The sequence below is a fragment of the Triticum urartu genome, chromosome 3A (genome assembly GCF_056163025.1).
Source record: "Triticum urartu cultivar PI428250 chromosome 3A, HENAU_Tu73, whole genome shotgun sequence".
Classification (NCBI taxonomy): Eukaryota; Viridiplantae; Streptophyta; class Magnoliopsida; order Poales; family Poaceae; genus Triticum; species Triticum urartu.
The window spans coordinates 149,287,764-149,312,130 of NC_141875.1; the positions used below are offsets into that span (position 1 = coordinate 149,287,764).

Sequence of the window (24,367 nt, forward strand, 5' to 3'; positions counted from 1 at the left end):
CATAATGAAACTGTCATCGTAACGTTAAGCGTGTGGACCCTACGGGTTCGAGAACAATGTAGACATGACCGAGACATGTCTCCGGTCAATAACCAATAGCGGAACCTGGATGCTCATATTGGCTCCCACATATTCTATGAAGATCTTTATCGGTCAGACCGCATAACAACATACTTTGTTCCCTTTGTCATCGGTATGTTACTTGCCCGAGATTCGATCGTCGATATCTCAATACCTAGTTCAATCTCATTACCGGCAAGTCTCTTTACTCATTTCGTAATACATCATCTCGCAACTAACTCATTAGTTGTAATGCTTGCAAGGCTTATGTGATGTGCATTACCGAGAGGGCCCAGAGATACCTCTCCGACAATCGGAATGACAAATCCTAATCTCGATCTATGCCAACTCAACAAGTACCATCGGAGACACCTGTAGAGCACCTTTACAATCACCCAGTTACGTTGTGACGTTTGGTAGCACACAAAGTGTTCCTCCGGTAATCGGGAGTTGCATAATCTCATAGTCGTAGGAACATGTACAAGTCATGAAGAAAGCAATAGCAGTAAACTAAAACGATCAACTGCTAAGCTAACAGAATGGGTCAAGTCAATCACATCATTCTCCTAATGATGTAATCCCGTTAATCAAATGACAACACATGTCTATGGTTAGGAAACATAACCATCTTCGATTAACGAGCTAGTCAAGTAGAGGCATACTAGTGACATTTAGTTTGTCTATGTATTCACACAAGTATTATGTTTCCGGTTAATACAATTTTAGCATGAATAATAAACATTTATTATGATATAAGGAAATAAAATAATAACTTTATTATTGCCTCTAGGGCATATTTCCTTCAGTCTCCCACTTGCATTAGAGTCAATAATCTAGATTACACAGTAACGATTCTAACACCCATGGAGCTTTGGTGTTGATCATGTTTTGCTCGTGGAAGAGGCTTAGTCAACGGGCCTGCTACATTCAGATCCGTATGTATCTTGCAAATCTCTATGTCTCCCACCTGGACTAGATCCCGGATGGAATTGAAGCGTCTCTTGATGTGCTTGGTTCTCTTGTGAAATCTGGATTCCTTTGCCAAGGCAATTGCACCAGTATTGTCACAAAAGATTTTCATTGGACCCGATGCACTAGGTATGACACCTAGATCGGATATGAACTCCTTCATCCAGACTCCTTCGTTTGCTGCTTCCGAAGCAGCTATGTACTCCGCTTCACATGTAGATCCCGCCACAACGCTTTGTTTAGAACTGCACAAACTGACAGCTCCACCGTTTAATGTAAACACGTATCCGGTTTGCGATTTAGAATCGTCCGGATTAGTGTCAAAGCTTGCATCAACGTAACCATTTACGATGAGCTCTTTGTCACCTCCATATACGAGAAACATATCCTTAGTCCTTTTCAGGTATTTCAGGATGTTCTTGACCGCTGTCCAGTGATCCACTCCTGGATTACTTTGGTACCTCCCTGCTAGACTTATAGCAAGACACACATCAGGTCTGGTACACAGCATTGCATACATGATAGAGCCTACGGCTGAAGCATAGGGAACATCTTTCATTTTCTCTCTATCTTCTGCAGTGGTCGGGCATTGGGTCTTACTCAATTTCACACCTTGTAACACAGGCAAGAATCCTTTCTTTGCTTGATCCATTTTGAACTTCTTCAAAACTTTGTCAAGGTATGTGCTTTGTGAAAGTCCAATTAAGTGTCTTGATCTATCTCTATAGATCTTAATGCCCAATATGTAAGCAGCTTCACCGAGGTCTTTCATTGAAAAACTCTTATTCAAGTATCCCTTTATGCTATCCAGAAATTCTATATCATTTCCGATTAGTAATATATTATCTACATATAATATCAGAAATGCTATAGAGCTCCCACTCACTTTCTTGTAAATACAGCCTTCTCCAAAAGTCTGTACAAAACCAAATGCTTTGATCACATTATCAAAGCGTTAATTCCAACTCCGAGAGGCTTGCACCAGTCCATAAATGGATCGCTGGAGCTTGCACACCTTGTTAGCTCCCTTTGGATCGACAAAACCTTTTGGCTGCATCATATACAACTCTTCTTCCAGAAATCCATTCAGGAATGCAGTTTTGACATCCATCTGCCAAATTTCATAATCATAAAATGCGGCAATTGCTAACATGATTCGGACAGACTTAAGCATCGCTACGGGTGAGAAGGTCTCATCGTAGTCAATCTCTTGAACTTGTCGAAAACCTTTCACAACAAGTCGAGCTTTGTAGACAGTAACATTACCGTCAGCGTCAGTCTTCTTCTTGAAGATCCATTTATTCTCAATTGCTTGCCGATCAACGGGCAAGTCAACCAAAGTCCACACTTTGTTCTCATACATGGATCCCATCTCAGATTTCATGGCTTCTAGCCATTTTGCGGAATCTGGGCTCACCATCGCTTCTTCATAGTTCATAGGTTCATCATGATCTAGTAGCATGACTTCCAGAACAGGATTACCGTACCACTCTGGTGCGGATCTTACTCTGGTTGATCTACGAGGTTCAGTAGTATCTTGTTCTGAAGTTTCATGATCATCATCATTAGCTTCCTCACTAATTGGTGTAGGTGTCACAGAAATCGGTTTCTGTGATGTACTACTTTCCAATAAGGGAGCATGTACAGTTACCTCATCAAGTTCTACTTTCCTCCCACTCACTTCTTTCGAGAGAAACTCCTTCTCTCGAAAGTTTCTGAATTTAGCAACAAAACTCTTGCCTTCGGATCTGTGATAGAAGGTGTATCCAATAGTTTCCTTTGGATATCCTATGAAGACACATTTCTCCGATTTGGGTTCGAGCTTATCAGGTTGAAGTTTTTTTCACATAAGTATCGCAGCCCCAAACTTTAAGAAATGACAACTTTGGTTTCTTGCCAAACCATAGTTCATAAGGCATCGTCTTAACGGATTTCGATGGTGCCCTATTTAACGTGAATGCGGCCGTCTCTAAAGCATAACCCCAAAACGATAGCGGTAAATCAGTAAGAGACATCATAGATCGCACCATATCTAGTAAAGTACGATTACGACGTTCGGACACACCATTACGCTGTGGTGTTCCGGGTGGCGTGAGTTGCGAAACCATTCCGCATTGTTTCAAATGTACACCAAACTCGTAACTCAAATATTCTCCTCCACGATCAGATCGTAGAAACTTTATTTTCTTGTTACGATGATTTTCAACTTCACTCTGAAATTCTTTGAACTTTTCAAATGTTTCAGACTTATGTTTCATTAAGTAGATATACCCATATCTGCTTAAGTCATCTGTGAAGGTGAGAAAATAATGATATCCGCCACGAGCCTCAACATTCATCGGACCACATACATCTGTATGTATGATTTCCAACAAATCTGTTGCTCTCTCCATAGTACCGGAGAACGGTGTTTTGGTCATCTTGCCCATAAGGCACAGTTCGCAAGTACCAAGTGATTCATAATCAAGTGGTTCCAAAAGTCCATCTGTATGGAGTTTCTTCATGCGCTTTACACCGATATGACCCAAACGGCAGTGCCACAAATAAGTTGCACTATCATTATCAACTCTGCATCTTTTGGCTTCAACATTATGAATATGTATGTCACTACTATCGAGATTTAATAAGAATAGACCACTCTTCAAGGGTGCATGACCATAAAAGATATTACTCATATAAATAGAACAACCATTATTCTCTGATTTAAATGAATAACCGTCTCACATCAAACAAGATCCAGATATAATGTTCATGCTCAACGCTGGCACCAAATAATAATTATTTAGGTCTAATACTAATCCCGAAGGTAGATGTAGAGGTAGTGTGCCGACCGCGATCACATCAACTTTGGAACCATTTCCCACGCGCATCGTCACCTCGTCCTTAGCCAATCTTCGCTTAATCCGTAGTCCCTGTTTCGAGTTGCAAATATTAGCAACAGAACCAGTATCAAATACCCAGGTGCTACTGCGAGCATTAGTAAGGTACACATCAATAACATGTATATCATATATACCTTTGTTCACCTTGCCATCCTTCTTATCCGCCAAATACTTGGGGCAGTTCCGCTTCCAGTGACCAGTCTGCTTGCAGTAGAAGCACTCAGTTTCAGGCTTAGGTCCAGATTTGGGTTTCTTCTCCTGAGCAGCAACTTGCTTGCTGTTCTTTTTGAAGTTCCCCTTCTTCTTCCCTTTGCCCTTTTTCTTGAAACTAGTGGTCTTGTTGACCATCAACACTTGATGCTCCTTCTTGATTTCTACCCCCGCAACTTTAAGCATTGCGAAGAGCTCGGGAATTGTCTTATTCATCCCTTGCATATTATAGTTCATCACGAAGCTCTTGTAGCTAGGTGGAAGTGATTGAAGAATTCTGTCAATGACGCAATCATCTGGAAGATTAACTCCCAATTGAATCAAGTGATTATTATACCCAGACATTTTGAGTATATGCTCACTGACAGAACTGTTCTCCTCCATCTTGCAGCTATAGAACTTATTGGAGACTTCATATCTCTCAATCCGGGCATTTGCTTGAAATATTAACTTCAACTCCTGGAACATCTCATATGCTCCATGACGTTCAAAACGTCGTTGAAGTCCCGATTCTAAGCCGTAAAGCATGGCACACTGAACTATCGAGTAGTCATCAGCTTTGCTCTGCCAGACGTTCATAACATTTGGTGTTGCTCCAGCAGCAGGCCTGGCATCCAGCGGTGCTTCCAGGACGTAATTCTTCTGTGCAGCAATGAGGATAATCCTCAAGTTACGGACCCAGTCCGTGTAATTGCTACCATCATCTTTCAACTTTGCTTTCTCAAGGAACGCATTAAAATTCAACGGAACAACAGCACGGGCCATCTATCTACAATCAAACATAAACAAGTAAGATACTATCAGGTACTAAGTTCATGATAAATTTAAGTTCAATTAATCATATTACTAAAGAACTCCCACTTAGATAGACATCCCTCTAATCCTCTAAGTGATCACGTGATCCAAATCAACTAAACCATGTCCAATCATCACATGAGATGGAGTAGCTTCATTGGTGAACATCACTATGTTGATCATATCTACTATATGATTCACGCTCGACCTTTCGGTCTCCGTGTTCCGAGGCCATATCTGTATATGCTTGGCTCGTCAAGTATAACCTGAGTATTCCGCGTGTGCAACTGTTTTGCACCCGTTGTATTTGAACGTAGAGCCTATCACATCCGATCATCACGTGGTGTCTCAGCACGAAGAACTTTTGCAACGGTGCATACTCAGGGAGAACACTTCTTGATAATTAGCGAGAGATCATCTTAAAATGCTACCGTCAATCAAAGCAAGATAAGATGCATAAAAGATAAACATCACATGCAATCAATATAAGTGATATGATATGGCCATCATCATCTTGTGCTTGTGATCTCCATCTTCGAAGCACCGTCATGATCACCATCATCACCGGCGCGACACCTTGATCATCATCGTAGCATCGTTATCGTCTCGCCAATCTTATGCTTCCACGACTATCGCTACCGCTTAGTGATAAAGTAAAGCATTACAGCGCAATTGCATTGCATACAATAAAGCGACAACCATATGGCTCCTGCCAGTTGCCGATAACTCGGTTACAAAACATGATCATCTCATACAATAAAATTTAGCATCATGTCTTGACCATATCACATCACAACATGCCCTGCAAAAACAAGTTAGACGTCCTCTACTTTGTTTGGTGCAAGTTTTACGTGGCTGCTACGGGCTTAAGCAAGAACCAATCTTACCAACGCATCAAAACCACAACGATAGTTTGTCAAGTTGGTGCTGTTTTAACCTTCGCAAGGACCGGGCGTAGCCACACTCGGTTCAACTAAAGTTGGAGAAACTGACACCCGCCAGCCACCTGTGTGCAAAGCACGTCGGTAGAACCAGTCTCGCGTAAGCGTACGCGTAATGTCGGTCCGGGCCGCTTCATCCAACAATACCGCCAAACCAAAGTATGACATGCTGGTAAGCAGTATGACTTATATCGCCCACAACTCACTTGTGTTCTACTCGTGCATATAACATCAACACATAAAACCTAGGCTCGGATGCCACTATTGGGGAACGTAGTAATTTCAAAATTTTCCTACGCACACGCAAGATCATGGTGATGCATAGCAACGAGAGGGGAGAGTGTGATCTATGTACCCTCGTAGACCGACAGCGGAAGCGTTATGACAACGCGGTTGATGTAGTCGTACGTCTTCACGGCCCAACCGATCAAGCACCGAAACTACGGCACCTCCGAGTTTTAGCACATGTTCAGCTCGATGACCATCCCCGGACTCCGATCCAGCAAAGTGTCGGGGAAGAGTTCCGTCAGCACGACGGCGTGGTGACGATCTTGATGTTCTACCATCGCAGGGCTTCGCCTAAGCACCGCTACAATATTATCGAGGAGTATGGTGGTGGGGGGCACCGCACACGGCTAAGAAAATGATCACGAGGATCAAATTGTGTGTCTAGAGGTGCCCCCTGCTCCCGTATATAAAGGAGCAAGGGGGAGGCCGGCCGTCCCTAGGGCGCGCCAAGGAGGAGGAGTCCTCCTCCTAGTAGGAGTAGGACTCCCCTCTTTCCTACTCCTACTAGGAGGGGGAAAGGAAGGGGGAGAGGGAGAAGGAAAGGGGGGCGCCGCCCCCCCCCCCTCTCCTAGTCCAATTCGGACCAGAGGGGGAGGGGGCGCGCGGCCCACCCTGGCCGCCCCTCTCTCTCTCCACTACGGCCCATAAGGCCCATTACTTCTCCCAGGGGGTTTCCGGTAACCCTCCGGCACTCCGGTTTTCTCTGAAATCACCCGGAACACTTCCGGTGTCCGAATATAGCCATCCAATATATCAATCTTTATGTCTCGACCATTTCGAGACTCCTCGTCATGTCCGTAATCACATCCGGGACTCCGAACAAACTTCGGTACATCAAAAAATATAAACTCATAATGAAACTGTCATCGTAACGTTAAGCGTGCGGACCCTACGGGTTCGAGAACAATGTAGACATGACCGAGACATGTCTCCGGTCAATAACCAATAGCGGAACCTGGATGCTCATATTGGCTCCCACATATTCTACGAAGATCTTTATCGGTCAGACCGCATAACAACATACTTTGTTCCCTTTGTCATCGGTATGTTACTTGCCCGAGATTCGATCGTCGGTATCTCAATACCTAGTTCAATCTCGTTACCGGCAAGTCTCTTTACTCATTTGTAATACATCATCTCGCAACTAACTCATTAGTTGCAGTGCTTGCAAGGCTTATGTGATGTGCATTACCGAGAGGGCCCAGAGATACCTCTCCGACAATCGGAGTGACAAATCCTAATCTCGAAATATGCCAACCCAACATGTACCTTTGGAGACACCTGTAGAGCTCCTTTATAATCACCCAGTTATGTTGTGACGTTTGGTAGCACACAAAGTGTTCCTCCGGCAAACGGGAGTTGCATAATCTCATATTCATAGGAACATGTATAAGTCATGAAGAAAGCAATAGCAACATACTAAACGATCGGGTGCTAAGCTAATGGAATGGGTCATGTCAATCACATCATTCTCCTAATGACGTGATCCTGTTAATCAAATGACAACACATGTCTATGGTTAGGAAACATAACCATCTTCGATTAACGAGCTAGTCAAGTAGAGGCATACTAGTGACGTTTAGTTTGTCTATGTATTCACACAAGTATTATGTTTCCGGTTAATACAATTTTAGCATGAATAATAAACATTTATCATGATATAAGGAATAAAATAATAACTTTATTATTGCCTCTAGGGCATATTTCCTTCAGACAGAACAGAAACTGAAAGTGAACCTATAAGTGTTCATAGTTCTTGATCATCATACATATTTCATACATAGCCTATTTGCACAAAATAAATCGGAGGAGAGGTGGCCACCGTAAACCCTACTGCCAAATAGCCATATAGGTGCAGTGGCCACGCTGCGGCGACGGACATCGCCAGTCATCGTCATCGGAGACGCGGTCGACGTAGATGTCGTCATGTGCCTTGGCATCGCGGCGTCGTGCGTCCAAGTTGTCGTTGAACTCCTACGCCTTCACAAGCCCCTGCTCGAGGAGGACTGCATCGAGGTCGGCTTCCCGTCTACAACGCTGCTCTGCCTCCTCCTCCTCCTCCCACACACTACGCGTAATGATGACGGACTCAAAGACGTCCGCCTCCGTCGAGGGAGGAAATCCTTCGGCCCGATGATGCCACCGCCACACCGCTTCGCCTCCGCCTCCACCTCCCTCTTCACCGCGCGGAGCGGCAGGAGCTTCTCCGGCTCCCCTTTCACCAGCGTGAGGGGCGCATGGGAGCTCAACCCCCTGGCAGAGCTACCCGCGTTGGAGGTCAACCGCACCTGTATGTGGTCGTACTCCTCCGTCTCACGGCGAAGGAGCGGCGGCGGCTCTAGGCCGTGGTTCGTGTACTTCCGGGTGGCTTGCTTCCTCACAGCGTCGGCTTTGACGCACCGCTGCCGCTCAGGGTCGTCGCTACCGCCGGTGCGGCGGCCCAAGCTCCACATCCCGCGCCACAGGGTGGAGTGCGGCGGCTGATTGGAGTCAGGATAGGGTTTGGCCCCGTATACTCGCCGCAAACCCGTAGTTATACTGCGCGAGGGGGGTTCCGGGCCACTGTAAAATAATTTACGAGCCAGGCGACTATATGGGCTCTGGTCTGGCCCAAAAAAGGGCCAAACCCGTATAGTCGCCGAATTTTTATAGTTTACACGTTAGTAAGGAGTCTGTTAGAGATGCTCTTACGCATCTCTTTCTATGTGGATGACGTGGTTGTTTTCCTCAACCCCATCAAGTCGGAGCTTCGAGCCGTTCAAAGGCATCCTGAAGAATTTCGAGGAGGTCCCTATCTGCTGCGAGCAGCTTGATGTGATGGATATTGTCACGAGCTCTTTTACAGTACCCTCAAACTAATATCGACCGTTCATTTCTCCTAATCCAATGGTTTAGATTGACTGGTACTCCAGTTCTAATGTTAGAGAGTACCACCACAAAAAAGAAGGGAGTACCATGACCTGAGGGTTAAAATAGTAATTCGCAAATATATCTAATTTCCTGATCCTAAGTTCATGCGCAAGTTCTGTGGTGGCAATGCGCCGGCTATTCGGCCGCCGGCGGGAATGGGATGGCAGCCACAGGCTCCGAGCGCTGAAGCCACAACCTGCATGCCCGTAGGCATGAATGCATTAGAGCCATGGCCGATGGAGCCGTAGATTACGCAAGAAATTCCTGCGCAGATCATCATATTCCTCGTCTGAATTCGTTTTAAGTTCTTTCCCATCCGAATCTCCCGAGCGACAATTCTTTCCCATCCGAATCTTCCGCAAGGAATTCCTGTGCAGGTCATCATCTTCCTCTTCTGATGATCAGTAATTAATCCCTAAATTAAATCTTTCTGACGGAGACGAAATTCCGTCGTTGATGAAAACTGCACACTACAACAGGTTTGTTCGCCTCAAATTACCATACATCCTATGGCGATCAATTTTCTGTTTTTTGAAGAAACACATGATTGATTTGTTCCTGGTCGCACGGTGATGAAAGTGCCTCCAAAGGCGGCTGCGCTGTGGCATGCGCTTGATTAGGCTAGTATATCTGGGAACCTAGACAAAAGATTGGAAGACAACGCTCCTTTAGCAGGAGAAAGGACTAAACTAACTCTGCAGACGAGCGGATGGATATGATGGGTACTCCCACTCTACACTATGGAGTACCAGGGTACCGTAAAAAACCTCATTGTCGGCCCCTGGATGCCCTTATCTCGTCCCTGCCTTGCAAGTTCCCTGCTTTGCCATTGTCCCTGCGTAGGCCACAGAAGATTGACTTTCGGCCTCTCCTGAACAAGCTTCGCACCAGGCTAGCCTTCTGGAAGCTTATGCTATTTTCTACGGCGGGAAGATTGGTCTTGCTTAACTCTGTTCTCTCTGCCTTTGCCGTCTACTGGCTCTCCACAATTGAGCTGCCTTGTTGGTTGCGCTAGGAGATCGGCCGCATTCAGCGCGCCTGGCTCTGGCGTGGGCCTGACGCTGGTCAGTAACCAAGTATCTGTAGGTGTAGCATTATTGCAGTGGGAACTGTAAGGTGGTGTGGACCAAAAATTGCCATCCTAAGCAGCTTGGCGGCTTTGGGGTGATCGACCTCACACTCTTCAGCACCGCTCTTCGCCTCAAATGGCTCTCGCATGAGCGGCTATCACCTTCCAAGCCTTGGTACGGCCTCCCGATCCCGCGCAAGCGCAACCTCTGTGAGACAGCAACCGTGCGGTTTTTGCTACGGTGGTCGGCGATGGGCTTCGTGTGCGATTTTGGTTCGACAGTTGGACTGATGGCAAGGCTCCCTTCCTTCTTGCACCGGTCATATTCCTAGCCTCCTCTCACGAGCATCGCTCCTTCTCCGAAGCATTGGACTGGACAACAACAGATGGGTCATGGATCTATGTGGAAGGGTCACCGCCGACACCCTACCTGAGTTTGTCATGCTCTGGACAACTATCCAGCGTGTGCGGCTCACACCTGGCATTGCTGACTCCTTCTCGTGGCGTCTTTCTACTAGCCGAGAATTTTCTGTCAGTTCAGCATACCGCCTCATGCTCCTTGGCTCCACTGAACTTCGGCACCTTGGCATAGTTGGAAGGCCTGGGCACCGGCAAAATGTCACTTCTTCGGCTGCTTGTTTGTGCTTGTGCAGAATAGACTGCTCACGGCAGACAAGCTACTTGCTAGCCAATGGACGTCGTACTCATATTTTTGTCCTCTCTGCCGGCGTAATCTTGAAATGGCTGAGCATCTCATGGTTAGCCGCCCATGGTCCCGCTCCCGTCGGCTTTGGTCGCTCTTGGTGGATAGGTTCCAAACTACTGCATTTTCCCCGGCCAACTGGACTTTGCTCCTCAGGCGTCTCTCGGTGAGTGGTTTGATGGCCTTTCTTCCGATCCGGCCTCCCGCAAGCAAGCTAGGTCGCTAGCCTATCTGGTTCATCTGGCGGGAGCGCAACGAGAGAATCTTCAGAGATGCTGAGCTCCGCGTAGCATCAGTTTTCCAAAACTTCATGGATGAGCTCTACTGTTGGGTGTTAGCGTGCGCTCTCCGCCTTATGTTCTGAGAGTAGGCCTTGCTTTTTTTGAAATTGAAATTGAGAGTAGGCCTTGCTTGGTTTCTTTTCCTTCTTCCTTTCTTTTATTTCCTCTTGGTTCTCCTGAACCTCTGTACAGTACGGCTGTCAGCCGCTCCTTCTTAATGCAACACGCAGAATCTGCTGTGAAGTTTCAAAAAAAATATGCGCGTACATACCGGTGATGGGCACATCTATATTCGTCTAGTGACAAGTCCTAATGACGGTTCATTAAGTAACATGTGGTAATTAATGTTGAATTGTAAAGGAGAGCAAGCGAGAGACAATCGAATAAATGATAGAACTATCAATTCCATTGAATGATTCTTGGTATATATACAAGGGGAACAGACACGATCGAGAGATGCGACTGTTCGTAGAGGTGCAAAGGGGAGAGGTGCGACGGTTGCCAATGCAACCGACGTACAGATTACAATAGGAGGATTATCCTTTTAATTAACCTATTAATTTAATCCTAACACTCCCCCTAATCCTTTCTTGTCCTTGCAACCGATCATATCTGGAATCATCCTTAAATTAACTCTTCTTCAAAAACCCTGTGGGAAAATATGAGAAGTATTGTAGTATGATATGTTGCCAAAACTCCTTCAAACCCAGTGGGAAAAATAAGGAGAAAATGGTGCAACATATAATGGTTATTGTCTCTTTTAACTCAATACGATAAAACCCATAGAGTTCAGAGGACAATAAATATGTCGTATATACTTTCCTAAAAACCTCGGTGGGGAAAACTGAAAGTATGACATATGATCTCATGTTGATATTATCTCATTAAAAACCTCTATGAGAACCTGTAAAGTAAACTCATGAAGGGAAAAAGAGTATAATATGATGCATTGAATAGGAACAATTCAGGAAGATACCCCCCCACCCTGATCTTGCAAAATTCGAAGCCGTCACCTACCAATTCCACGAACACATTTCTGGAATATAGAAGTTGGTAGAAACCCGATGAACAAATCAATCGCATGATTTGACTTGCAAGATATGCAATATAGTGATATTGCTTATTATGTAACATGTTTGCATCTGGGCAACATAAGAAACATTATCGTTGAGATAATGATTGGTGGATGTAGCCATGAGGTCTGTTTCGAGGACTTCTCTTGAGAGGGCTACTACACCTAGGAGGAAGACTAAGGTTGTCTACGATCTGACACAGTAGGGATCTGATCGATGTATCCAACGATATCGGTGTTCACATTTCTGTGAAACTGAAAAACCAGGACAAGATGTTTGATGCATTGAAGATATTGAAAGATATTCTTGTGTACCAACCAATTGTGTTTGGTGGATCCAATGGCATTATGGAACGTTGAGTCCCAATATCTCATTTCCATCATCTCTTGGTCTAAATAGATCTTTCTCTACGTCTAGAGAATGAACTACCATGAGAGTTATGAATGGATAAGATTTGTCCACAATGAATTTCTCCAATATATTTTGGATATAGACAACATAGTATACCATAATGTATGAATGAAGGTGCTCAATTTGTAGTAATGAGGGGTATTTTGGTTTACCCAAATCCTTCATTTTAAATTCCATCATTTAGATGATTACATGTGTCGTCATTGAAGACACACAAACATGGATAATCATCATTGTAGGAGTAATCCTTGTGTATAAGAAACTCACTAAGTCGGTTGTACCATATGTACCGACAATAAGTCGTATGGTGACTTACTGATTTTTACACAATGTATATTGCATTTTGCATTTCAATTCAGAAGTGAGATTCCATCGGGAATCAATCATATATGCCTGAATCTAGTGATCCACATGTATATGTAATCACTACATCTATCAACTGCACAGATAGATGATTTTGTACTGCCAATGATATAAGTTATCGGAAAGAGATTCCACCTCTGGAGAATAGTTGGGTATCTGCGTGAACCCTTGTGCTACAATACTTGCTTTATGTTTCACCACCTCATTGTTCTCAATTCTGTTTCCAGAAGAAAACTGGTGTAGGTATTACTTATGAATACCTTCCCATTATTGAGCAATATTATTTCTACCTAGATTATACCCTTTGCTTGAGTTCAGTCTGAGTGTTGTTCACACTTTGCCATGGCCATGGTCTTTGGATCTGAATCACTTGAAAGGTTTTTTCAATCTAGTTGAGAAACGTATGTCGACAATTTTAGACTTCCGGTTATATGTTTCTCCAGAATCTATATATCAATATATAGTTGATGGAAATATCGTTACCCATGGTGACTGCTCGCGATTTCCCAATGCGATTGAGTCGGGTATTCCGATGTCCCGGTCATTGTGTGCACTATGACCTGGGTTGGTGGAGATTTCCCGTCCACTGGGTGTATACTACCCATTAGGTGTCTGTCAACGTGAAGTTGACTTGCATTTACTGATTCGCGGGCCTTGATATTCTTGCTTGCGAGAAGCTGAATCCTGATGTATTTCTGCCATACATCTCCCCCTGTTGCTTTAAACGGGGAGTGGAGTGGATTTTGCTGGTACCTCCACTCATTCAGGCATACTTTTGCAGGATTGTAGGATTATGTGACACCTTTATAGTCAGTAAATGAATCTGGCAGATTATTTGCAATGTGTTGCAAATCTTCTGAACGCATGGTTCAGATCTTTGAGTACGTGGATTTGAGGCAGAAATGTGTTGAACATTCCACTAATTTTCTGGCATTCTTTATGGTACTTGAAATCTCCCCCTAATGCCTGGAAATGTTCCTCATTGAATCAGCATACTGGCCTTGAATAACTCCCCATGCGAGGGGCTTGAGGTATCGACGGAAATACAGTTATTCCTCACATATATCCCAACTTTATGTTGAGGGGCCAATGATGTATGCCGGATGGTAATATCGGTGTGCAACCGAATTACCGCAGATAGGAAATACTTGGTAGATATCCACATATCAAAGATAGAGGGGAATAATATTATGCAGTTCTGTTATGAGCATGTAAAACTGCATGACTCCAACGTAGTAAGTTGCAATTCCAAAGTAAAGATAATCCAATGAGCTTAACTCTTTGGATAGGATTCTACCAAACCATTTTGAGTCTAGACATTAGGAAAAATTGCTAAACTTCAATCCAAATGTCATAGAGAAGGCCTTCAAGGAGAATTCTGCAATGTTATCCATTTGATTTGCTTGAAATCGATGTCAGGATAATGAGCCAATGGTTTCGTGTGAGTAAAGCACACACTTAAGACCACCGTGTAGATATGTCTTTTAGAACCATGGAATCCCTGAATAGTCTACTCAATGGCTGGGAAGAGCCACTTACCTCGACTTGATGCATTCAAAGAGTCTGAGTGGTTCAGCTTAGACTTTAAGGTGTGCGAGCCTTAAAATTAGCTTTCCTGTGTCACTTGTAGTGCACATAAAATCCAAATGTTATTAGAATTTAGCATCATAATAATCATAAACTATTGGAATTGAGCATAGTTCCGGTTTCAACCCAATGTCTCGATGACCAAGGCGTGTATGCCAAGTTTGTCATGTACAAGACATTTTGGAAAACTATCTTGGGCGCAACATGTGCTACGGGTTTTGTAGTATGTGTAGTACAATCCAGATGGTACATAGAGAATGTGCTTGCCATATCTGTTGCATATGGTAAAGAGAAGTTATTTCTCTTTGTTGTCATCATAAGTTTCGCTATGGAAATTGTTTTGACGGATACCTCTATAGTTTAGTAGGGTATGAGTTAAACCGGGAAGCAATAAAGCATCCTTACGTTACTCGAGTACCCAGTGGGATAGTAAATATGACCCGAGTTGAGCCAAAAAAATACCTTATCGCGTCGAGCGATTTTGAAATATCTCCTTTCTCTCAACGAGAGTGAAAACATTGGACGTCCCTGAGTATAGAGTTTGTGGTGCATATGTCCACAAGGCACATATCATCTTTCATCGGATTGACCCCCGTAGAAATCTATATATAGACATGCAGATCCTCAATATGAAAATCGCTGTCAGATATATAGAATACATACAAATGTATTTGTACCAAAGTACTGATACAATATATTGTGATATACAATATATGATGACAACAATACTTATGTTGTTGTTATAACATCGTAAATGGACATAAATTATGCTGACCACTCAGGAGATTGAGAGACCAAACAATGTCTTCAAACATGTTAGTTGAGTCATATTCAACCACACGTTCTCTGTGTCCATAGGATCCCGTCATCACTGGTGATGTCGGGTTAAAGGTTGAAGTGAGCTTCAAACCTTTGCCCTTGAGTTCATTGTGTCCCAAGAATTGCTGATACAGGATAATCAGATGCTGAGATCTGAATCTAATGCCTTATAATGTATAAGACAATAATTTTCTGTTAGCGGTGTGATCCTGACCAGAAGTGAATCCTGGATTGCACACATTATCCCACGAGACACAAAGAGCAATCATGATGTCCATGGCCCAGATAGGGCAGTGGTGGCCGTTGAGGGCGAATGCCTCAAATTATATAGCCATATGTTACCGCTATGGGTAAGCCAGACATAATCAATTTACATTCAGTAAATTAAAGACCATCATGGTTGATGTTGTAATGAACTTAGCAAAATCAATGGGTATTTCAAGAAGTTACCTTGGAACCATAAGTGTGAATCTCAAATTGCTAAATACGACACCTTGAAATAATCTCCAAAATGGAGTAGATCTCACAGCACTAGGGAGTATAATCTGATGAAATCAGTAGATACTCACTCGTAATGCCTTATGTCATGACTTAATAAAATGTGTGGGAGAGCACTTTGTAAAGCAATCACAATATCAAAATGATAAAATGTAGGCTTTATCAGTAGTTATCGATAATCTGCGTAAGCAGTACATCCATATGACTTTTGTGATCCCAATACATCAATTTGAAAAACAACACTTAGAATTTTGCATTCAATATTTGCAAAAATTAAAAATCTCAATTGCAAATAGACGTATTAATCTCCACATGTAGCGAACATGGAGATAAATACATTCCGGAATACATCGTACTCAACAGAAATACACTACTATTGTAATGATAGTAATGATGTTACAAACTTGATGTTCAAGTGAAAAAACTTGAATTGTATAGACCTCAAATTAAATGAGATGATCTTGTATCAAATTGCAAGAGAATTCAGCAAAGTGAATTAATATTTTGCGAGAGAAAAATTAATCTTAATCGCAATGAGATTGTTTTATGAGAAAAGAAAATTCTCAATCGCAAACCAGCACCATAGAGGTACTAAAATTGTGTACGCAAGAGATGAAATAATCTCAATTGCAAATGAACGTAATTAATCTCAACACGTGATAAACGTGGAAATATATTACATCAACTTAAGATCTGGAATACCACGGTACTCAACAGAAAATAGTACTAAAATATATGTACTGATTTTAACAGGAATGAAATCACTGTTAGAAGTGTGTTGGGACACTAATAATCTGCTACTGTGCTCAATCAGAGTAGCAAATACTCATGGAGTAGCAAATAAAGCAACGCCTGCCGGTTGCCTAAATTTCCATCGCATGCACATGGCCACGCAAGCGAGGAAGTCCAGTCAATCGAAATGATAAGGAGAGAGAAAGGGAAAGAAATCCCCAGCAACTCGATCCCCAGTCCTCACAAGACTGAAACAGGCAGAGACTCCCACGGCTGGCTGGCCGGCCGGCCGCATTACCGGCGGCGAGAAGAACTCCCGCCGCGCTCGTTCTCGGAGGAGGAGTCACCACGGGGGTGGGTTCCGAGCGCGACGCCGTTCGAGAGCCCGAGCGCCGCAAGGCTCCATGAGCCGTCACCGGCCATGGCCGTTGGACGACGGAACAGCAGACGCGGGTGGGCGCGCAGGGGCCGAGCGCTGGAAGCCAGGTCGACACCGCTGCGTAGCCGCGTCATGGCGCACGCTAGCCAACGCGTCTGGGCTTCCTTGCCGTCGCTGCGCATAGCTGCCCCAAGGGACATGCCTGCGGGAAGTGCCGCCGCCGCGGCGAAGCGCGTCTCCACGCGCCGGATGCCGGGAGCCGCGGGTGCGGGCGCCGCTTGTCTGTGAAGGGTGGCTGTCTCGGTCGCTTCTAGGCCGGGAGCCGACGAGGCCGGCGGCACGCTGAGCGGTGGCAGGCGTGGTCGCGTGCACCGCATGCGTTGAAGCCTTGGTTGCCCAGGACCGTCCCGTTGTGCTAATGCCATAAAAAGGTAAGAACATTGAGAATTGACGAACACACTGGTGCTTACAATTCTTGATTGAGTCGTTCAATCTTTGATCAATGGATGCCAACTTCCCTGTTCTTTCTTCTTTTTTTTGTTCTTGGAAGCCTGGTTCCTCGTTTCGTCCCAGATCGAGAGACTCGCCGCGCCTGCCTCGTGAACGCCTCGGGCTGGTGCGTGAGGTTGAGGCCACGCGGTCACGTACCGGCAGGAGACCTGCGCCGCCTTGCCGCTTTGCAGAGGCGTGGACTGCCACCGGTTCGGTGTTGCTCGCGGGCAAGCCCGTCGTGAGATCGCTCCGCTGGAGAGCGACGGGGCTGGCCTTCTGGACGTCGCCGGCCTTGGTCTTCCGCGTCGCGCTGTGAGGCCGATGGAATGGCTCCGCCGGGAGCGTGCTGATAGCGTGTTGAATTGTAAAGGAGAGCAAGCGAGAGACAATCGAATAAATGATAGAACTATCAATTCCATTGAATGATTCTTGGTATATATACAAGGGGCACAGACACGATAGAGAAATGCGACTGTTTGTAGAGGTGCAAAGGGGAGAGGTGCGACGGTTGCCAATGCAACCGGCATACAGATTACAATAGGAGGATTATCCTTTTAATTAACCTATTAATTTAATCCTAACAATTAACAAACCAGCATGTGCCTACACAGCTACACTAATGCTAACACATTGCTCTATGTTTCAGAGCATTTGGACCATATATTATGCTTGAATTTGAACTTAGATTTCAAAATTGTGGGTTTAAATGATGTTTATATGTGCAGTAGAAACATGTTGGTTTGAATTGCTGTGATGAGAAATGGAATTTGTCATGGTGTTTATAACATGCCTAGAGAGAGATTGAAAACCTTGTATTATACTTCCTCTGTACCAAAATACTTGTAGCTAGAGAAACTAGTACAAGTTCTCCAAACTACAAGTATTTCGGTACAGAGAGAGAGTAGAAATTTAGTTTATTGAGCATCTCCCCAATAAACCAAAGTGTCACTCGGGGAGCTGAAACAGCCTCGTGGGGGATACTACAAGACATGTGGAAGATGGTAACGTGTCACCATGGTAAAATTCAGCAACCCGGAACCTAGAGACTTCATATCTTTTTAGGGCGTACTTAGTACTTAATATTGACATGTGTTAACACATACACATGTTGCACATCATCCAACTGATCTTTGGCAAACGTTGGCATCGTTGTGAACTGTTGGGTCTGTCCCCACGTAGTCATCGGCGAAGGCTACCATCACAACATGAACGATGTTGCGGTCGCTCATCGCAACACGAGTAATGTTGTGCTCACCTATCACAACATGGACAATGTTGGGCCTGTCCCCATATAGTCATCGGCGAAGGCTACAATTGCAACATGAACAATGTTGCGGTCGCTCATCACAACATGAGTAATGTTGCGCACACCTATCACAACATGGACAACATTGCAATCACCCATTGCAAACACGAACAACATTTTATGGTTGCTCATTGCAACACATGGGATGTTGCAATGGAGGCGATGCTACGAGCACCTCGCCAAGGGCAACATCCACCCCTTTCCCCACAACAGATGTTGCAGGGAGCCTCGCTGTCCACAGATCCACGGCCCACCATCGTCATTGGGGCACCTCATCGTTGCAGCAGCAACCATCCCCTTCACAGCACCCACCGCAAGGCCACAAGGAAGGTGCCTCCCTTTTTCTCACCCGCTTCAGGAGCCACGTTGTTGGGCAGCGGACTAGGGTCAAGATCAGAAGGAGCAATGCATTGAGCCCACAGGGACATATGGCAAGAATGCAAGGCAACTGATGAGCGTCATGCAATCAGCCTCCAGATCTACTACCTGTGAGCTAAAAAATGTGCCCACCCAGTTGGATAAACACGGAAGGTATCTCAAGTTCTCAATTAGCAACTGACAGATTACTCATCAAATAGCAAACAGGAACAAGAAACGAGATAATACAGTGAATTGCCAGTGCTTCACTGAGTCAAAAAGTGTACCAGAAGGCACAACTAATGCTCTGCTAACAGTAGTCATCACAAGTGCCTCTCACAATAGGAAAAAAGAAAAGGAAAACAGGATCCTGGGACGTTTCTCTCCTCCATGATCTCTACCATGCTCAGTCAAGCTGTACCTTGTCCAATTCAGCAATGGTTTCTTCAAACTGTAGGATATTGACAAAGGAAGTTTAGACTATGGTCTAGCAACGATGTGCTATCTATAAAAGGAAAGGGGGGAGGTATCGTCAAGTGGGGACTCAGGTACCTTTAAAATCTGTCTCAAAAAGTAGTCACCATGGCGCTTGGTCGACTTCGACTCTACGACATGAATAACATCCTGAATGATTGCAAATAGTTCATATGTAATTAGTCATACATTGACAAAGTAGGCAACAGACTTGAGAAGGCACAAGTTAACACAATCATGGTTGAACTTAAAGAATCTATATTGTTACACAAAATTCATTCCAGGAAGGAGCTCCAATTATCTACAGACTACAGCAGCTCAATGTAGTGCCTCAATTAGCAATTGATATAGTGAAGATATTAACTTCTAAGATACAGCAGAAAGCACCAACTCGTAATAAAGAAATCGACACAAACATAATAAGCGGATGCAAAAAACTTATCTTAGCCACAGAAAGGAGAATCGGCATTACCTCATTAATGTAGAAATCAAAGTCTGCACTGGATACAATTTTCCCATTACTGTCAACTGCATGCATTTTGTGCTTGTACGTCATAAGGATAGACCTGTCCAAATGTTTGAAAATTTCTTATGCATACAGACCAATAAAAAAAACTAACAACACAAGTTAATGCTCACACAGACCTAAGTGTTGCCTCATCCATTTCCATATACTGGGCAAGTTTGGTGATGGTTATTGCTGAGTATAACTTTAGATAGCTCCGGATCCCAGAAAGCAGCTGCTGCTGCTTCACTTCGTACAGGAACAGCTTCAATTGAAGCCGATAGGCGTCCTGTCACATAACAAGAAAAATAATCAACAATTTATTCTGCATGTCTACTCTTTGATTTTTTGGGGGAAATTTACAAGTCAAGGAAATAGAAGTAATTCTCAAGGAATAAGAACCTCAAAACATATGCAGTACAGGTACACCGACAAAAATGTTCAGAAGTACATCTGTTCACAAATAGACGAGTGATACTAGCTTCCATCTGAGCATTTGCAACCGACATACTAGCTGCTTAACTGATAAGAAAACTAGCCTCTTTATGCATCAACTTTACTTCATGGGCTGCTTTTAGCAACTGTCTTGTTCCTGATATACCTTTCTTGTATGTATGTTTATTACCCTTAATGAAAAGATGTGCTAATGATATTTGAACATACTACATAGAAACTAAAAAAAAATGCAAACTAAAGCACTGAAACCTTTGAATAAATATAAAAAGAAAAACCTCACCCTAGATGTTTTGACTACTACATGAGATTTATGTTGAATAGGACAAGAAAAACCTCACCCTGGAATTGTAGGACTCTGAAATATGGATTTCCAACTACCAAAGGGTTGATTCTTTTTCACTACTATTTTGTGATGACTAAAACAAGTAGGGTTACACGGTAGAATTTGCCTGTAGAAACTGAAAAGAAATAGATCGCCATTATGGTTGTCCACAAGAAACATTACCTGGTTATAATTTGTAAGTGGCTGGTCCAGAACTGGAGGTGATGGGGTAATAAACTTGGGGCAGGCATACGAAAATAGCTCATCGTAGGCAGCATATGCTTCATCATCAAACCTCTGCATCTTTGTCATTTTGTCATTGTACTTTTCTTTCAGCTGGGTGCTAACATTTTCATCTATGAGTTTGTTCTGGGGACACAGAGATAGGCAAATTGCCAGCAGCGCATACATCTGCTCATTTTTCTTCAGAATCTGGTCGTACTGAGGGGATTTCTGATGGTACTGCTTATACTTTATAATGTAAAGCAGAATTTTGTTGAATTCCTTGGTAGCATCGACATACCTAGGTTTACAAACGAATACAGTCTATTAGCTAAAAGAACTGAATCCCAGCTTTGGAAATTTCAAGATGGCTGAATCAAAATAAATTTCACATATTTGGATTTACATAAGAGAATCATGAGATCTTTGTTGAAGTTATATGACATAATAGAATTTATTGGACAATTATAGAGATGCTAGCAAAGCATCTTATGCTGCTTATGTGTGTATGGAGCAGCAGAAAGTGAAGCTAAAAATGCATAAGGCCAGTGTGGTAATCCCCAAAAAAGGCAGATGCTTTTGTACCTGCGCATCATAAGGTTTGCAAATCCATAATGATAGATTGTCGAGATGTGACTCCCAATCACAATGGTGTAGACCCCCTGCTGGTTAAGGTTGATCGGTGCCAAGCACTTGAGGCCAGTGTGGTAATCACCAAGAAGGCAGTGTATCCTGAGAAGCCCAATCATGCTGTAGTAACCCAGGACCTTGAGCACATTGCTCCCACCCTGGTAGTCATACCCATCAGTGGCAGTAAACGACTCCAGCCCCTCTTTCTCCCTCTCCAGAATCTGTGCGATCATGGACTTCTCGACGAGTGCTTGCAGGTAATTGAGAACCCCATAGACATTCCATGCCTGCAAAAAAACAGAAAGAACTTATCAGCCGCAAAATCGCCGGATAAATTAAATCTAGTTTTTTTTGGAAAAGGAGGCTTGCCCCCGGCCTCTGATAAATTAAATCTAGCAAAGCAAAATAAAAATGAAGCGTTTATTTATTACCTTGTCAAACTGCTTTAGCTGCTGTAGCTCGTCCTCCGTCTTGTTCTTGAGCTTGGCGCGGTACTGGCAGAAGCTCTGGAACTGGTAGACGAACTCGTCCACCATGTCCCACAGCCACTGGTTAGGCAGCTGCATGTTGACGACGCCGTGGAGGACGACGCTGAAGAGGTCGCAGTAGTTGTTCCAGGACTCGGAGCGATGGCTGGCGGTGAGGGGGGAGAGGCGCGCGTAGGCGTGGCGGTACCAGAGCTCGCGGTAGAGGAGGAGGAAGACGTGGTCGCCGTCGCAGTAGGGCGCCACGGCCTCCGCCGACGGCCAGGGCGTGTCGCGGAAGAGGCGGTCGGAGAGGCGCTGGAAGCCGCCCTCGTACATCTGGTGGATCTCGTAGACGTTCTTGTCGCGGATGTGGCGGTACAGGTGCACCACGAAGGTCTTCACCGAGTCCGGCACGTAGTTGGGATCGTAGGCGTCGGCGGGGCCGCCGCCGTGCTGCTGCGGCGGCGCGAGGCCGTCCTCCCGGTCGTAGGCGGACGCCATGGTGTGGCGCTGGGGGGGTTTGGTTAGGGTTTCGGGGTTGCGGCGGCGGCGTGAGGGGGGTGGGAGGAGGCTTCAGAGGGGAGCGCTTTGTTGGTATGGCCTTTGTCTTTGTTTTGCTTGTGTTGACGGGTTTTTACGGGTTTTCATCGGTTGCATGGGCTTCAGGAATTCTCGGAGCTGGCCCCTTTCGGCCCACTTGAAGCGAGATCCCAATATATTATACATTTCTGCAGATCGCTAGAAAAAATATATTTTCTTCTTTCTCGAAGGATTAGCATTAGAAAATAGGAAATGGTTGGTTTCTGCCGACGTGTCTCATGTGAGGCGTCCGTCACCTCCTACTTGCGACACATGTCTTGCACGGGTCATCTAGTACTAGTTCTAGCAGTTTCGTGCGATCATGTGCGCGCGACACAGAAAGTTTTCTGCAACATCATTTGTATTGCGAAATTTCTTCCGCAACAACTCTCATATTGCAAAAAAGTTAAACGAAAAGAATCTGCAACATTACCGGCGGAAGTTGCCCTTGTCCGACTGTGCCGCCGCATGCCAACAAGTTTTTGCAACAACAACGGAGTTACAAAACGGAAACGACAACGAGGGCGGTGTTGTTGCGACATCATCTTTCATTGCAAATAAATTCACAACAACGTCCATGTTGCAGAAGTCCTTTTCGCAACATTATCTATGTTACAAAAAAGTGAAGAAGAAAAAATCTGCAACATAATCTCTGTTCAATTGTTTCTGCAACATAAGTTATGTTGCAAAAGGTTATGAAACACTCCGTTTTGTTGCAATGAATTGTGCCAAATTTACTGCTGCGGAGGCGGCGGGTCTTTTGAAAAGATCAGTCGGCCGACGCGTAGCACGACTCTTAGAAAATACGAGAATTAACGAAAATCTTTTGAGAACCCCATTAAAATACCCTTGTAAAAGTGAAAAAATATCGAGCCATCAACCACACTGACCTATTTTACATTACGTCGATGACACTTTAATCATTGTTAAATTTGATCCTAAGGTCGCAAAATATATATGTGAAGGAAATATGCCCTAGAGGCAATAATAAAGTTATTATTTATTTCTTTATTTCATGATAAATGTTTATTATTCATGCTAAAATTGTATTAACCGAAAACATAATACATGTGTGAATACATAGACAAACAGAGTGTCACTAGTATGCCTCTACTTGACTAGCTCGTTGGTCAAAGATGGTTATGTTTCCTAACCATAGACTTGAGTTGTCATTTGATAAACGGGATCACATCATTAGGAGAATGATGTGATTGACTTGACCCATTCTGTTAGCTTAGCAGTTGATCGTTTTAGTTTACTGCTATTGCTTTCTTCATGACTTGTACATGTTCCTACGACTATGAGATTATGCAACTCCCGATTACCGGAGGAACACTTTGTGTGCTACCAAACGTCACAACGTAACTGGGTGATTGTAAAGGTGCTCTACAGGTGTCTCCGATGGTACTTGTTGAGTTGGCATAGATCGAGATTAGGATTTGTCATTTCGATTGTCGGAGAGGTATCTCTGGGCCCTCTCGGTAATGCACATCACTATAAGCCTTGCAAGTAATACAACTAATGAGTTAGTTGCGGGATGATGTATTACGGAACGAGTAAAGGGACTTGCCGGTAACGAGATTGAGC

General features: G+C 44.2%; 1 protein-coding gene and 1 long non-coding RNA gene across 2 annotated transcripts; one reads left to right on the forward strand and one right to left on the reverse strand.

Moving 5' to 3' along the window:
- Positions 1-14,698: 14,698 nt before the first annotated feature.
- On the forward strand, positions 14,699-17,918 carry LOC147978996 (uncharacterized). The gene is made up of 2 exons (XR_015618444.1): positions 14,699-17,401; positions 17,521-17,918. It is a non-coding gene; the product is annotated as an uncharacterized LOC147978996 (long non-coding RNA).
- Positions 17,919-19,287: 1,369 nt separating this feature from the next.
- On the reverse strand, positions 19,288-22,803 carry LOC125543364 (uncharacterized). The gene is made up of 7 exons (XM_048706690.2): positions 22,166-22,803; positions 21,690-22,021; positions 21,066-21,405; positions 20,245-20,393; positions 20,072-20,165; positions 19,678-19,749; positions 19,288-19,576 (listed from the first exon to the last, which is right to left on the reverse strand). Exons 1-7 carry the CDS (start codon positions 22,700-22,702, stop codon positions 19,532-19,534), a joined length of 1,569 nt encoding a protein of 522 aa, XP_048562647.1. The 5' UTR covers positions 22,703-22,803; the 3' UTR covers positions 19,288-19,531.
- Between the last annotated feature and the right edge of the window lie 1,564 nt (positions 22,804-24,367).

What these genes read in the sequence shown, in the direction of transcription:
- LOC125543364 (XM_048706690.2), bottom strand. Translation starts at nt 22,702, where the DNA reads ATGGCGTCCGCCTACGACCGGGAGGACGGCCTCGCGCCGCCGCAGCAG. An exon ending in AGCTAAAGCAGTTTGACAAG is followed by an intron (nt 22,022 to 22,165) that starts GTAATAAATAAA and finishes GTTTTTTTGCAG; the next exon opens with GCATGGAATGTCTATGGGGT. An exon ending in CACTTACAAATTATAACCAG is followed by an intron (nt 20,394 to 21,065) that starts GTAATGTTTCTT and finishes GTTATGTGACAG; the next exon opens with GACGCCTATCGGCTTCAATT.